The sequence below is a fragment of the Pteropus alecto genome, unplaced genomic scaffold, assembly GCF_000325575.1.
Source record: "Pteropus alecto unplaced genomic scaffold, ASM32557v1 scaffold21, whole genome shotgun sequence".
Classification (NCBI taxonomy): Eukaryota; Metazoa; Chordata; class Mammalia; order Chiroptera; family Pteropodidae; genus Pteropus; species Pteropus alecto.
Genome location: NW_006436282.1, coordinates 15,897,290 through 15,912,504, shown reverse-complemented (window position 1 = coordinate 15,912,504; position 15,215 = coordinate 15,897,290). Strand labels below are relative to the sequence as shown.

The 15,215-nt window shown below is 35.9% G+C and overlaps 1 protein-coding gene across 1 annotated transcript in view; it reads left to right on the top strand.

Annotated features, from left to right (window-relative positions):
* Positions 1–15,215, top strand: part of RAPGEF5 (Rap guanine nucleotide exchange factor 5) — a 272,187-nt gene that overhangs the window by 139,559 nt on the left and 117,413 nt on the right. Inside the window, exon 8 of the mRNA XM_025046811.1 lies at positions 5,699–5,747. Coding sequence (XP_024902579.1) covers positions 5,699–5,747 — 49 coding nt within the window. The remainder of the gene's footprint in view (positions 1–5,698; positions 5,748–15,215) is intronic.

Below are 15,215 nucleotides of genomic sequence, written 5' to 3'. Positions count from 1 at the left end.
AGGGAAAGAATGCTGCAATATGAAGAGAGATGAATTAGAGACAACAGTCTGAGTAGGAGAAGATGGTGGTCTGAGCTAAATCAGGGATACCTTACTCTTTGGCGTGAGACTCGAGTGAATGTATGGTGATACCATTAATTGACTGGGTGTTTGGGACCTGGAGCAGATTTACGGGGTGAAGAGAGGTGGTAAGAAAATGTCTTTGTGTTTGGAAATGTTGAGTTTGAGCTACTAGTAGGACATTGAAGTCCAGGGGTAGATGGAGATGGGACTCTAAGGCCTGGAGATGTAGACGTACTCGAAGCTCTGTGACTAAATGAAATTGCCTAGGGAGAATGAACAGAATGAGAAGGAGGTTAAGAGGGCTGAAGCTAGATCACTAAGAATCATCGAAATTTAAAGATAGAGGGAAAGGAGAGCCTCGAGAGAAGAGAGGTAGCATCCAGAAAGGAAAGAGAAAAGCTGGAGCATGTGGTATCATGGAATCTCAATGCTTAAGAAGAGAATGAGGAGCAGTGTCAGATCCCGCAGAGAGGACAAGCTAAATCTATCACATTTAGCTTCAGGGAGGGGGCTATCGCCTAGTTGTCCTCTTATGGATTGAACTACTCCTCATGAACCTAAATAAACAGTATTCTAGACCAAATACAACCCAGATGTTGGTCTTTCTTCAGTCCATCATTTTCGTGTGTGCCTGTGACCTGAATGTCATTCTTCTAGTTACATTCCTAAAAAGATTATTATCCATTCTAGGTAATTTCATTTCCATTGTTAACTCCTACCATGCTTGTGATCATCTAAAAACTATCGGATCTTTTTAATGTGAACCTCTGTCCAAGTAGATGTATGTACGTGTAGCCGACTTAAATGACAGACTTAACAACCTGAGTGTAGGAATTTATTCCTGTCCATTTTGTTACTTTCAGTCCACTTCTACATATATGTTAGTCTTTGAACGGTCAGCTATTGTCTAAGTTATAATAAAATTAATAGGTCATATCAATATGTAGTCAACAAAAAAGTTTATGTAAGAGATTTTTAAAATATCCTTAATAGCTTGAAATAGGTGAGTAAGCATACGCATATTTTATCAGCCCAGCATGCTAAACAAACACATCTTTGATGTGGTGACAGCAATTACTGGAAAAGCAACTATTTGTTAAATAACCTATTAGGTGGAGAGCAGTAGTATCTGGACAGATATATAAATAACTTTCTTAATTTCTAATTATTGGTTGACATTATTAGGTAGTCACAGGACTATTCACATGTCAGACTTGTGACAATGTTAGCTCTTCAGCACAAAATAATGAACTTGGGAATAGGAAAATAGGCTTCGAGGAACAAAGAAAATAGTTACTTAGCCCATGGGTATTCCTTTATGGGACAAAAGTCTAGCTACCATCACTGCTCCATATATGTCTTATCTAAAAGTACGTTAATTACTTTAAGAAGCATATTTATTTGTTTTTTTTTTCCCTAGAATTTTTAAAGTCCTTAGTAGCTTAAGATTTTATAGAGATATAAGTGAGTATATTTGGGAATAAAACAGGGAAGAATATTGGATCATACCTCTTCTTAGATTTCATTTAGGAAATTGAGAAAATGGGTTCTGTGTTTTAAAACAGTTTTATCATGGTGTAAAATTTAAACGTTTCTAAAATTAATAGATTTACTAAAAACCTTTAGGAAATTTGTGAATTGGTGATTCTACTCAAAATTAGTTTGTGAAGACAGCCCTTTGGTTAGCTAAGACCTTTGCACTATTGGTTCGTCCTCTCTGAATGACTTTTATTCTGTCCAGCTTTGCACTTGGTTTTCAAGGGCCTCTTGCTCCAGGAAGCCTGCTCATGTCTTCTTGGTTTACCTTTCCCCCCATCACTCAGTTTGCGTGACACTTTCTGTTGTCTACTGAGTCTTGGCATTGATGCAAACAGCTTTGCCAGCATTTGGATTTTGAGGCTGAAGGCACGATTATAATGCCAGAGAGGAAGGAAGACAAAATGCTGAAAATAATATTGGCTCTTGTTCCTGTTCAATTTTAGGGCGATTTTGTGAACAGCCTTGCTGGATATTGAAGGCAGAGAACCCGAGCATTCTAACACGAGAGGGAAATTTTTGAGATACATCTTATCAATCTCATAATTATCCTCTATTTAGATGTTTACAAGAGCAAATATACCCTAAACTACGGGTGTATATTGAATTATATAGTTCTTTTTCTGTTGAATAAACTATATTTTAAATTAAAGTTAAGCTTTTTAAAAAGCATCCTTGCAGTTTTCCTTATACTTCAGTAGACTGTGTCTGTCAAACTGCTGATGTGGTAACTGAATCTTACCATTTGATGGGATTATAGCATCATTTTTATACCTAAAACACAGTGATGGTCATGTTCCTTTACAAATGAATTAAATCAGAGGAGAACAAAATAAAAAGTAAAGATTGATTGTCAGTTGAAATAATTATAAGATTAAAAGGTTGAATCCTGGGAAAACTAAGGTATCTTATTGAATAGAGCAGTGATTCTCAACCCTGGATACAACCTATAATCACTTAGGGACCCGTGAAACAACAGCCGCAGCAAATACCGATGCCTGCGCCTCTCCCCCAGAGATTCTGACTTAGTTGTTTACAGAGAAGGCCAAGGTACTTCCTGTCAGATTAAGAAGAATGCGTTTCTTCTAATTACCTAGGTAATGGCTTAGCACCCACATTCAATCAAAATGGCCAATATCAGAATGTGGCTCTTGGCTCTCGGTGTGTGCATTTCTCCAGCCTGACCTGAGAGGAAGGTTCCATTTCAGTTATGATGAGAGAAACTAAGGTTAACCAACAACACAAGTAGATAAAATGCAAAAATAACCATTGTCCTATAAAAGACTCTTCATCATAACAAACTACCCAAACATTTAATGGTTTAAAACAACATGTTTATTATCTCAAACGGTTCCGGAATATCAGGAATTCAGGAGCAACTTAGAGCGGGATGGTTTTTGCTCAGGGTCTCTGAAGAGGTTGTCAAAATGTGGGCCAAGTGTCATTCCACTGAGGGCTTGACTGTGCTGGAGTACGGTATCTTCAGTGCCACCAGGTCCCATATTAGTAACTTAAAGAAACTTCTAGTTTCTGTTTCTGCAGTTGCTCAAAGGTTTCGTTTGCAATATAAACCTAACAGTTATTTGCAAAGGAAGCCTTGAGTCCTAATATGTTCTGAAGATTCCCGTAGGGGTAGCTTATCAATGGGGAATGCCTTCTCTTTTGATTTTCAGGCAGCTTTTTCTTTCTCCTAAATCCTTCCTCTTCTTTTAAAGTTGCCTATGCATCTGCCTCCCTGAGCATCAGTGAATGAATGCTGATTGCCGTAAAAAGAGAAACAAGTCTCTGTCTCAGTGGAGCTTCCATCCAGAAGACAAGTGTTCGTCAGAGAATTGAAAATGATTAAATGATTGCTAGTGTGCTTTAAAGAAGTGCTGTGAAGATACTATAGAAGCGCATAATGGGATCTTAGCTAATTTGTGTCCTTGACCATGCTTTGTGGTTTGTGTTTTGTAGGAAGAATAACCTACCTTTGGGGTTTTGTCAAAAACCTTTTCCATCCTGGGGCAGCGGAAGCTATTCTATACCCCATCCCGCACAAAACACTTTTACATCCTCCCTGACTACAGACATTCAGGGAGGTGAGTGTAGTACAGTAGAGTAATCTCATTTACTTTATGGTTTTTTTTTTTAACTTATGTTTCTTCAAAATTAAACTGTGCAGTTATTTCTCATTGTCATCTCTCATCTCCTTCCCTGCCCACTTCTTTTAAAGTTGTATTGATTTCTTGCCCATCCATTCCTCCCTTTCTTCACAAATCTGTGAAAGATGTAGTTATTCAGTGGTAGGGATATAATACTTTCCTTTCCTGAGCTATTTATATTTGGGGCTTTATTTCTAGTTTGAGAAAGAAAAGCCGAAGATACTCAAGAGAATTTCAGGCATGGAAAACTGAAAGAGGAGGGTAGAGGGAAGACTTGTTCTTGATCCTCCGTAAGCAAATGAAGTGGTCCACCTCATGTGTCATTTTTTCCATCTCTGCTTTCTTTCTGTCTCTGAGCCATGATGGGATCATCCCGTGAAGGTCATAAAATCAGGCAGCTATTGATAAGATCCTAGTGAATATTTATGGTCTGTATCTTGGCCCCATTCTCAATATTCGTGACATGGTGGAGGACAATCTTGAGATGTTAATAAACCTTACTAACAATTTCACATACATAAAATATGCAATCATCGATGTTTTATTTTATTGTTATTTTTATTTGACTACCCATACAAGTATTTGTAACGTTTTTCCTATGGTCACTTCTATCTATCTCTTCCAGCTCTCTTTTTTCCCCATACATCCTTCAATAGCAAATTTTCCTACTGTAAGCATTTCCAGAGCTCAGACTTCCAAGGTTGGAGAGGGACTGATTGTCTTCTCATTACTGTATAACTTTCCAGAGAGAGTCTTAAGGTATCAAAGAATCAGCCAAATCAAGAGCATACCCTTTTGAATCACATGCAGACTAGCCAGCCAGGGAAAGCATGGCAGTAAAGCAGTGACAGTGAAGCTGCCTTCTTCAAGGTGATGATGCCCTAGCCATTTTGAAAGTGGTCCTAAGTGGAGTCCTAGTGTCTAGCAGATAGTGCTACTTTCACCTTCAATGGAACGAATATAAATTAGATTCATTTCAATAGTAAATCTTTAACCTTGAACTACCATGTTCTCCCTTTAAAATATAATTAGCAGGGCTCTTCCAAACTCACTACCACCACCTCCAAACACCTGAAAACACACACACACACACACACATCTAAGCTTGAAAGATTGTGTCCTGAAGAGGAATGAGCTTGCTCATTATGGAATTTTTATTGCTACCAAACATAGATTTCCCAAAGATTACCCTCGTTATCTTTTTTTTTTTTTCATGTTACTTTAGAAAGTCTCTTTGGTTATCTTTTTTTGTCTCTGTTTTATGCTCCTCTTTGAGAAGACTTTTACGAAAGGATTTAAGCATTCAAAGTGTGTGGGGTGTGGAGAGAAAGTGAGCAAGCAAAAATCGGGACCAATAAGTGGGGAGTTTTAAAGGTTGTCTTGTCTATTCACATTCCACCTACCCTATGAGTCGATAGCACTAGCTTTCATGTGCCATATTTTCTAAGCTGGTTGCTGTAGCCCTGTCAGACATCAAGTGAATTCACTGTGTTTGAGCAGAGGTCCAATTAAACTAGGGTCACCTGTCTTAATTGTTCTAGTATTTCTGGATAAACTAGAATCTTTGAGAGATAAATAATAACACCTTTTTGCTAAGGTAGCATACTTGTTTTAATAATTTATTTACATTATTTCTGAATGTTTTATAGTTTTATATTTTAGTGTGTTCTCATCATCATGGCAAAAATACCAGTGTTTTTACAACATATACATTTTGGCAACTCTAATTTCTTTTTTAAGTGAGTCAATGTGATTCTTCCAGATTTTTAACCTAAGATTCTCATGCAGAGGTTTTCCCATGTTATTAAAAACAGATAAAAACACAACAGTAGCAGCAAACATAGCTCTAATTGTAATCGCTCTTAATTTGGGTTGCATATGTAAAAACAAAGTACCACTTTTGATGACTACATTTTTCTTATTCTAATTTGATTTTTTCCCTAATATTTCATTAGGTGCAGAGAGAACTAGCAGCTGTTATTGCTTTGAAAGCAAAGAAGTCTGGTAAGTAGTCTTTCATGAGGCCTGAGGAAGGTTTTAATTCTTTGAGGATATTTCGTATATGATGCGGTAGTGAGCAGTTAAGTGTATTTCAGGAAGTTTGGGTGTAGAATGCAGAAAAGAAAGTATCATTGTATTTTTTAAATCATTTATTCTACCCTCAAAATAGCACAGGATATTACATATGGTTCTTTAAAAATTCGCTGCCTTGCTGTATTTCATATTTCAAGGAAAAATGAAATTTAAAATGTTTCTAGTTCTTGCAAACATGAAAAAGTCTAAATTTCCATGAAAAGAAAGCAAACACATTGCATTACCTATATAACAGGAAAATAACATAAAGGTAGATATATATTTTTTATCTCAAACTAGTTTCTGCTAAAAAATAATTTAATTGCATAATGACACTTAAAATCAATCATTTTGCAAAAGCCTGATTGCATGGATCTGATTCCTGATACCTGTAGGAAATAATCAGTGGAAGTCATATGTAGATAGGAAAAGGGAGCTTTCAAATACATTTTGGAGGAGAGACTGAAATTCAGCATGGAATAGAGACTCACTGAAATAGAAAAACACTTCCTTAGAGAGGAGGAGTGTCAGACAGAGGCATCCTTTGCTGTTCAGAGGGAGGAGGTCGGTGCCGAATGGAATACAAACTCAAGCAAGATTCTTCTTGGATAATGTCGAACTAGAATAAGACTTTTCAGGTGGAAAGACTATGATAAAATCAAAGAGCGGAGAAAACTTGAACTAAATGAAATGCAAATGTCTTGAGACCACAGGCCATCTATTTTACATCTTTCTTTTCCCAGTTAGAAACTCCAAGGATTTGCTTTTCTCTCAGTTATTTTTTGAATCACACACACCTTAGTATGTATTTGCCAATTATGTTTATACTACATCTTTGTTATTTGGCTGCTGTAGAGGGCACGGACACTGGATGCTGTAAAGGTGGAGAGGAGGATGCAAGGAGCACCAATCTTGACTTACAGGGTATTGGACAGAGAGCACAGCATCAATAGTGCTCCTTAGTGAACAGCGTTAGGTTGTGGATATTTTCACAGGTGGAGGCCAAGATGGAGAAAGATATCAATATAAAGGTTGTAGGAGGGAGGGCTTAAAAATAAAGTGTGCTAGAGCAATCATAAGGAGACAAAATTTACAATCTGTACAAGTTGGGGTATCAGTGCCTTGGAGGTCAGTTTTTTTTTTTTTTTTTTAGTTCCAGAAGAAGTTGGAGAAATAATTAAAAACTTAGAGTGTGTCATTGTTGAAGAAACACAGAGCAAATAAATACAGATAAGAAAGCTGGAGAAGGGGTTTGCTGATTTGCACAGAGTTGGGTGGGAAGGCCGCTGACAAAAGACTTCTGAGCAAAGACCTGAAGCTGGTGAGGTGCCAGGCCCTGTGGATACGCAGACAAGAGCATTTGGGCAGTGGTGTGTGTGAGCTGTGAGGGAGGGCAACGAGATGAGAGTGGCTGCAGCAAGGAGAACAAGGTGAAAAGAAGTAGGTTTGGGGTGCCAGGCTAAGAAGTTTGAACTTCTGGAGGTGAAGGGAAATGAAGAGGAGTAAGCAAGACTCACACATGTTAGACTATGCACCGTCGAAGACTGATAGGAAGTCAACTTTATCATGCCTTGATGTAGCCATGTGACTGTTTTCCTTCCTTGTTTTATCTATGGAGATCGGAATGCAAATACAGCTTTGACAGCTTCTCACGGACAGAGTGAAATGGTCTCTCACACATACACTAAAGATGGGGACATAAATTTGTAGTTTCTTAGAAAAGCCATTTTTCAGTATGTTCCACTCCATGATTGTGGTTCCGGCTATGGGGTGTAATCAGATGCATGTGAAGATGCAGGTAGAAGAGAACTATTGCATTTTTTTTTTTTAACAATAAGAAATTAAAAATAATCCTTAAGTCCCCATAGTAGAGAAATAGTAAAATTGAGAACTCAGTGCAATGGAATGTTGAGCAACTTTAAAGATTATATTTTGATGAATTAATGTAGTAAAATGTTTAGTAGAAAAACATATACAATGAGCATGTATTACTTTTCTTTTTCATAATAAAAATAGCTTTGATTACTTTTTCTTACTACTATAGTATTATCATACTCATTGAAAAAACTTTGGTAATGTATGAACATATGAAGAAATTGAAAAATCACCCATCATATCACCAACAGAAATAACCACTATTACTATTTTCTTATGTATATATTTCCAGACATTTCTCTTTTAACATGTAGATATTATATTATGATATATTAATGTGCAGACTTTATAAAAGTGGAATCGTTTTATATGTGCTCTCTTATTTTGAGTTAATTGTACATTCATATGCAGTTAAGAAATAATACAGAGATGTCTTGTTCCATTTACCCAGTTTTCCCTAGGATAACATCTTGCAAAACTAGAGTACAGTGTCACAACCAGGATATTGACGATGATACAGACTGTCTCCACCACCATAAGGATCCTTCATGTTACTTTTTTTATAGCTATGCCGACTTTCCTCCTTCACCACTCTCTCCTTAACCCCTGCAATTACTTTTCTCTATTTTTATAGTTTTGTCATTTCGAATATATTACGTAAATGGAATCATACAGTATGGAACCTTTTGGGAGTGGCTGTTTTCGCTTGCCGTAATTCTCTGGAGATTCATTCTGGAGGTTGTTGTGTACATCACTAATTCATTACTTTTTGTTGCTGAATAGTATTACATCATATGAATGTACTACAATATGTTTAATCATTCACTCATTAAAGGACTTATGGTTGTTTTCAGTTTGGGATTATTATGAATAAAACTACATGTACAAATATTAATGTACAGGTTTTTGTGTAAATGTCTTTATTTTTCTAGAATAAATGCCCAGGAGTACAATTGCTTGGTATTTTGGCAGTTGTGTGTTTAGTTTTTTTTTTTATCTTTTTTAGGAAACTGCCAAACTGTTTTCCAGAGTGTCTGTACCATTTTATATTCTCACTAGCATGTGTAAGTGATCCAGGTTCTCTGCATTCTTGCCAGCATTTGGTATTTTAATTATTATTATTATTTTTTATTTTAGCCATTCTAATAGGCGTGTAGTGATATCTCACTGTAGTTTGTATTTGCATTTCCCTAATGGCTAATGATATTGAACATCTTTTCATGTGCTTATTTGCCATCTGAATGTCATCTTTAGTGAAATGTCTGTTCATGTCTTTTGCCCTTTTTGTAATTGGATTGTTTTCTTACTTTTGATTTTTGAGAGTTCTTTATACAGTCTAGTTACCAGTCCTTTGTCAGCTACATGGCTGGCAAATATTTTCTCCCAGTTTATAGCTTGTCTTTTCATTTTTTTATCAAATTTTTATGCTAAGCCAGTTATCCCAGTAGCATTTATTGGATATGATGCTAACTTGATTATCTACTAAGTTTATATATACTTGAATTTATTTCTAGTCTCTGTATTCCTTTGATCTATTTATCTCTGTGCCTGTTTCAATTACCAAAGCTTTGTAAATAAGAATTTGATGGTGGTTGGGGGGAAATGGGGATAAAGCAAGTCTCTTCTTATTTTTCTTGGTTTCTTTGGTTTTGTTTTGTCAAGTCTCATGAAACTCCTTTAGGGAATTTTAAAAATATATTGAATTTATAGATTATGGGAGTCATTTTGGAGATAATTGTTTCCATCCATGAACCTAGGATATCTTTTATTTTTTCAAATCTTCAATACATTTTTTTAAAATTTCTTCTGAAAAACCTTGTACTTTTTTTTTGTTTGATATATTTTTAGATACCTTGTGATTTTGGTTACTATTATAAATAAACTATTTTTTCTATTCTTTTCCTCTGTCTTTTTTTTATAGTTGTTCTCATCTCATTTTGTGAGGGTTTCTCAAGTTTTTGTCTTTCATGCCTTTTTTTTTTGGATAGACTTTGCTTTTTAGAGCAGTTTTAGGTTCACAGAAAAATTGAAAGTACACAGTGTTCCCATACACCACCTGACCCCACATATGCTCAGCTTCCCTCACATCAGCATCTCAGAGTGGTACATTTGTTCTAATCAATGAACCTACATCAACGCATCATTATTGCCAAAGTCCATAGTTTACCTTAGGGTTCACTCTCGATGGTGTGCATTTTATGGGTTCGGACAGATGTGTAATGACATGTGTCTACCATTACAGTATTATACAGAGTAATTTCACTGTCCTAAAAATCCCTCGTGCTCCACCGATTCGAAAAGACTTGCTTTATCCCCATTTCCCCCCAACCACCATCAAATTTTTATATTAAGCCAGTTACCCCAGTAGCATTTATTGGATATGATGCTAACTTGATTATCTACTAAGTTTATACTAAGTTTATATATACTTGAATTTATTTCTAGTCTCTGTATTCCTTTGATCTATTTATCTCTGTGCCTGTTTCAATTACCAAAGCTTTGTAAATAAGAATTTGATGGTGGTTGGGGGGAAATGGGGATAAAGCAAGTCTCTTCTTATTTTTCTTGGTTTCTTTGGTTTTGTTTTGTCAAGTCTCATGAAACTCCTTTAGGGAATTTTAAAAATATATTGAATTTATAGATTATGGGAGTCATTTTGGAGATAATTGTTTCCATCCATGAGCCTAGGATATCTTTTATTTTTTTCAAATCTTCAATACATTTTTTAAAAATTTCTTCTGAAAAACCTTGTACTTTTTTTGTTTGATATATTTTTAGATACCTTGTGATTTTGGTTACTATTATAAATAAACTATTTTTTCTATTCTTTTTCTCTGTCTTTTTTTTTATAGTTGTTCTCATCTCATTTTGTGAGGGTTTCTCAAGTTTTTGTCTTTCATGCCTTTTTTTTTTGGATAGACTTTGCTTTTTAGAGCAGTTTTAGGTTCACAGAAAAATTGAAAGTACACAGTGTTCCCATACACCACCTGACCCCACATATGCTCAGCTTCCCTCACATCAGCATCTCAGAGTGGTATATTTGTTCTAATCAATGAACCTACATCAACGCATCACTATTGCCAAAGTCCATAGTTTACCTTAGGGTTCACTCTTGATGGTGTGCATTTTATGAGTTCGGACAGATGTGTAATGACATGTGTCTACCATTACAGTATTATACAGAGTAATTTCACTGTCCTAAAAATCCCTCGTGCTCCACCGATTCACTCCTCCCTCACCCTAACCCCTGGCAACCAGTCATCTTTTGGGAATCATACAGTTGGTAGCCTTTTCAGATGGGCTTCTTTCACTTAGCAATATGCACTTAAGATTCCTCAGTGGCTTTTCATGGCTTGATGGCTTATTTATTTTTAGCATTAAATAGTATTTCATTGTCTGGATGTTCCATAGTTTATCTGTTCATCTACTGAAGAACATCTTGGTTGCTTCCATGTTTTATCATTTATGAATAAAGCTGCTATAAATACCACTGTGCAAGTTTGTGCAGCTCCTTTAGGTAAATACCAAAAGGCTGGAGGGTATAATAAAAGTATATTTAGTTTTGTAAGAAACCACCAAACTGTGTGCCAAAGTGGCTGCACCACACTGTAGTCCCATTAGCAATGAATGAAAGTTCCCATTGCTCCATATCTTCACCAGCATTTGTTGTCAGTGTTCCAGATTTTGGCCATTCTATAGGTATGGAGTGGTATTTCATTGTTTTAGTTTGCATTTCCCTGATGACATATGATATATTTATTCGCCATCTGTCTTCTTTGGCGAAGTGTCTGTTAAGATTTTGGGCCCACTTTTTATTCAGGTTAGTGGTTTTATTTTTGAGTTTTAAGAGTTCTTTATATATTTTAGACAACAATCCTTTCTCATATATGTCTTGCAAATATTTTCTCTCAGTCTGTGGTTTGTCTTTTCATTTACTTTCCATTGTCGAAGAGGCAGAAGCTTTTGATTTTAATAAAGTTGAATTTTCTTACCTTTCTTTCATGGAATTATGCCTTTGGTGTTGTATCTATAAAGTCATGCCATTCCCAAGGTCATCTAGCTTTTCTCCTATGTTATATTCTAGGAATTTTATAGTTTTTCATTTTACGTATCGAATTGATTTTTGTGAAAAGTGTAAGGTCTATGTCTAGGTTTATATATATTTGTTTTAATTTCGGTGTCCATTTGTTCCCGCATCATTCGTTGAGAAGACTGTCTTTCTTCCATTGTATAACGTTTGCTTCTTTGTCAAAGATCAGTTGACTGTGTCTGTATGGGTTTGTTTCTAGGCTCTCTGTTGCATTGTTCTATTTGTCTGTTCTTTTGCCAATACCACACTGTCTTGATTACTATAGCTTTGTACTAAGTGTTGATGTCAGGTAGTGTCAGTTCTCAAACTGTGTCGTTCTCCTTCGTTATTGTGCTGGCTATTCTGGATCTTTCCCCTTTCCGTATAAACTTTAGAATCAGTTTGTTGATATTTACATCTATTATCTTTTCTACTTGGTTATTTTTTGCTGTAAGCGAACTCAATTTTATTATGTCTAGCGAAAGTGTTGAACTCAAATGAATTCCAATAGCTTGTTTTAAAATGATCTTGGATTTTCTGTATGGAAAAATACATTATGTGTATATGTCAATAGTGACTATTTTGTCTCTATCTTATCAATCTAAGTAACTCCTTTGTTTTCTCATATGATTTTATTAGCCATGGTCTTGCAATATAAGGTTGACTGATTTCATTGATAATCAGTATTCTTATATTGTCCCTGACTTTAACTAAATATAATATTTTCTAAGTAGAAAAGTAATATGAGCAAACATATTTAGAGAAAAACAAAGGCATTTCTCTCCCATACCCCAAATTTGTGATGCAATCTAGGGACAAAAATAGCCAACAAGTCGTGTATTACAATATTCAAAAAATCCAAATATAGAAGAAGTAGAGACACTTACTTGTTTCACCTTACACTCTGATTGCTTGAGTTGGCATTGAGGGTAGATGAAAAATAACAATGGCAAGGTAAAAGAGAGGCTAATGTGTAGGTATTGCATTCATTCATTCCTTTATCAGATTTTAATTTGTCACCTACTATATGCCAGGTACAGCGTAAGATGGGAGGATACAGTGACAAGCAAGAACAAATACAGGCCCTGCTGTTTTTAAATCACAGCATGTGTTTTATAAATTTAAAAAAAAAACAATTAATACTTAATGGCTGACTGAAAAAGGAAAACTTAGTACTGTACAATTAGGAGGTGATGAAAGGCAAAACTGTTAAGCACAGTCTTAATTAAAAAGAATTCCAGCTGCAGAGTAGTACTTTCTATGTGTGCTTGTTGTTTTTTAAACACTTTTTTTTTTTTTTCCAAGAAGAAGCTGGTATGCATCTACTAAAAAAGTATTAAAATGATAGCTGGCTGATCTTGACAGAAGAAACTGATTATCCTAATATCTTATGTCTTGCAGTAAAACTGTTAATTAAGGCTCAGATGGTCATGCCAGATTCATGTCATACTGCAAAGGGCTTATTAAAACAAGAATTAGTATAAAGTTTTTTGTTTCAGCTCACCATACAAAAGGAAGTGAAAGTAATAGCCAATGATAAATTATATAAATGATTCAAGGCTCTAGCTTAGTAAAAAATCCATTTTGTTGTAATCTTCTAAGAGGCCATTAAACAGTTTTCTCCTGTGCTAACCTTAGTGAATGTAAAGAGCATTTTAAGGTTTCACAAGATTTTTAAAAATTAGCCCAGATATCCTCGCACGTAGTTCTTTTTGTTGGGTTGCTTATTCTACTGCTAATGCTGGCGAATTAGATTCTTGGAGATATGTTTCTTCCCTTTTCCATGGAATCCACAGCCAAAGTGCTTTCATCTCTCTATCTTTAGATCATATGAACCTCATATCATGGTAGACTTCTATTTCTGGAAAGCCAGAAATCTTGTATTGGTAAATCTCCTTGGCAATTTTAATATTCCACTCTCTTTGATTAGCCCATGGTTAGTAAAGTGTTTCAAAACTAAGTATCTAGGATACTAATGTTTGGAAAAGAAAGGAGGGGTCCCAGGCTTTATTTATGGCATGAAATGTCTCTATGACCTTAGCAAAGTGAATCCACTTTGGATTATGAATGGGGGGTTGGTGTAGAATCTGGTAACCTTAGAGATTCCTTCCAGCTCTAACATTTAATTTTAACAATGAATATTTTCATTCATTACCTTCATTATTCTTAATGGAGTTACAACCCTGGGGACATTTTATTCAGAATTCTTTTAGGTGCAAGTGATAGAAAAATAAACTGAAAACCAGATAGGGAATTTATTGGCTCAGAGATCCTATGGAGTTAAATAATCTCAGCAGAAAGAAAGCAGCTCTTTCCTGGTAGGCCCAGCAGAAGTCTTGGCACCTCGTAGGAAGGATGAAATGCTTACCTCTGGACCAGTGGAAACATGGTTGGGGGATCGAGAGAAGAGATCAGGTCAGCCCCACACACGACACATGGACGAGGCTAGAGCGGGCATGGCTCCTCAAGGAAAACCAGCAGAAGGGCAGCGGCTGTTGGCACCAGTGCACCATGTGATTGTTACCAGAGTAACTGTTCGTATTGACCCAATCTCAAAATTCAGAGAGGAAGTGTTGTGCTTGAGGTCACTCAGGCTAGAGAGTCTGCAGACAGGATGCAAAACCAGGTTTTTCAATGCTCAGTCTCCAGTTTTTCCAACTACACTATGCCCTGTCTCGTGTTTATAAGTTTCTGGATTATGAGAGTAGAGATATGATTTGTGAAGACATTCCCATTTTCCACTTTCATTCCTGAAAATGGAAAAGAACAAAGTGAAAACTCAAAAATTTTTCAAGTAGTGGCTAGCAGCATTTCCCCCGCCCCCCTCTTTTCTAAGATAACTCAGCCAAGGGTTCAGGTTAAAGTGTTCTTTGTAAATCAAGATATTTTATTATTTTTTTTAAATATTAAAATATATATAACATTAAGTAGTATAAAAGGGTTTACTTGTTGTGTTTAGTTTTGGCTGTTTATAAATGTTATTTTTAATAGGCTAGAATGATTAAGAGTGAAGTCAGTATTTGACATTGGAGTTAAATTGCTTCTCCTAGCCTCGGAGATGCTCGTTTGTTTTATCACCTGTGAATCCTGTATTCAAGCTGAACTAGACATTTGAATGGTCGCGTGATTTCAATAATCTGGTTACTCCTGTTTGCCATACATTGATCTCGGTGTAACACATTCGGGTAGGCAACTCCTAGGTCTGGTGATCATGTGGCCCCACCATGTAAGTTGAGGGTCTGTTATCACCCTGGTACTCTGGTTAAATTCCCAGCTTTTAATATCTACTGTTAGTAGCAAATATTGGTCATTAATAACAGTTTTTAGGAAATTTTAATAATTTTAAACCCCCTTCTTAAGTATATGTATATAAGACTAGAAGAAGTCAAATGTTGATAGGAAGCTCTGTCTGAGGTTTGAGGTCTGACACAATTGAAAAGACATCTCCTTCAGGC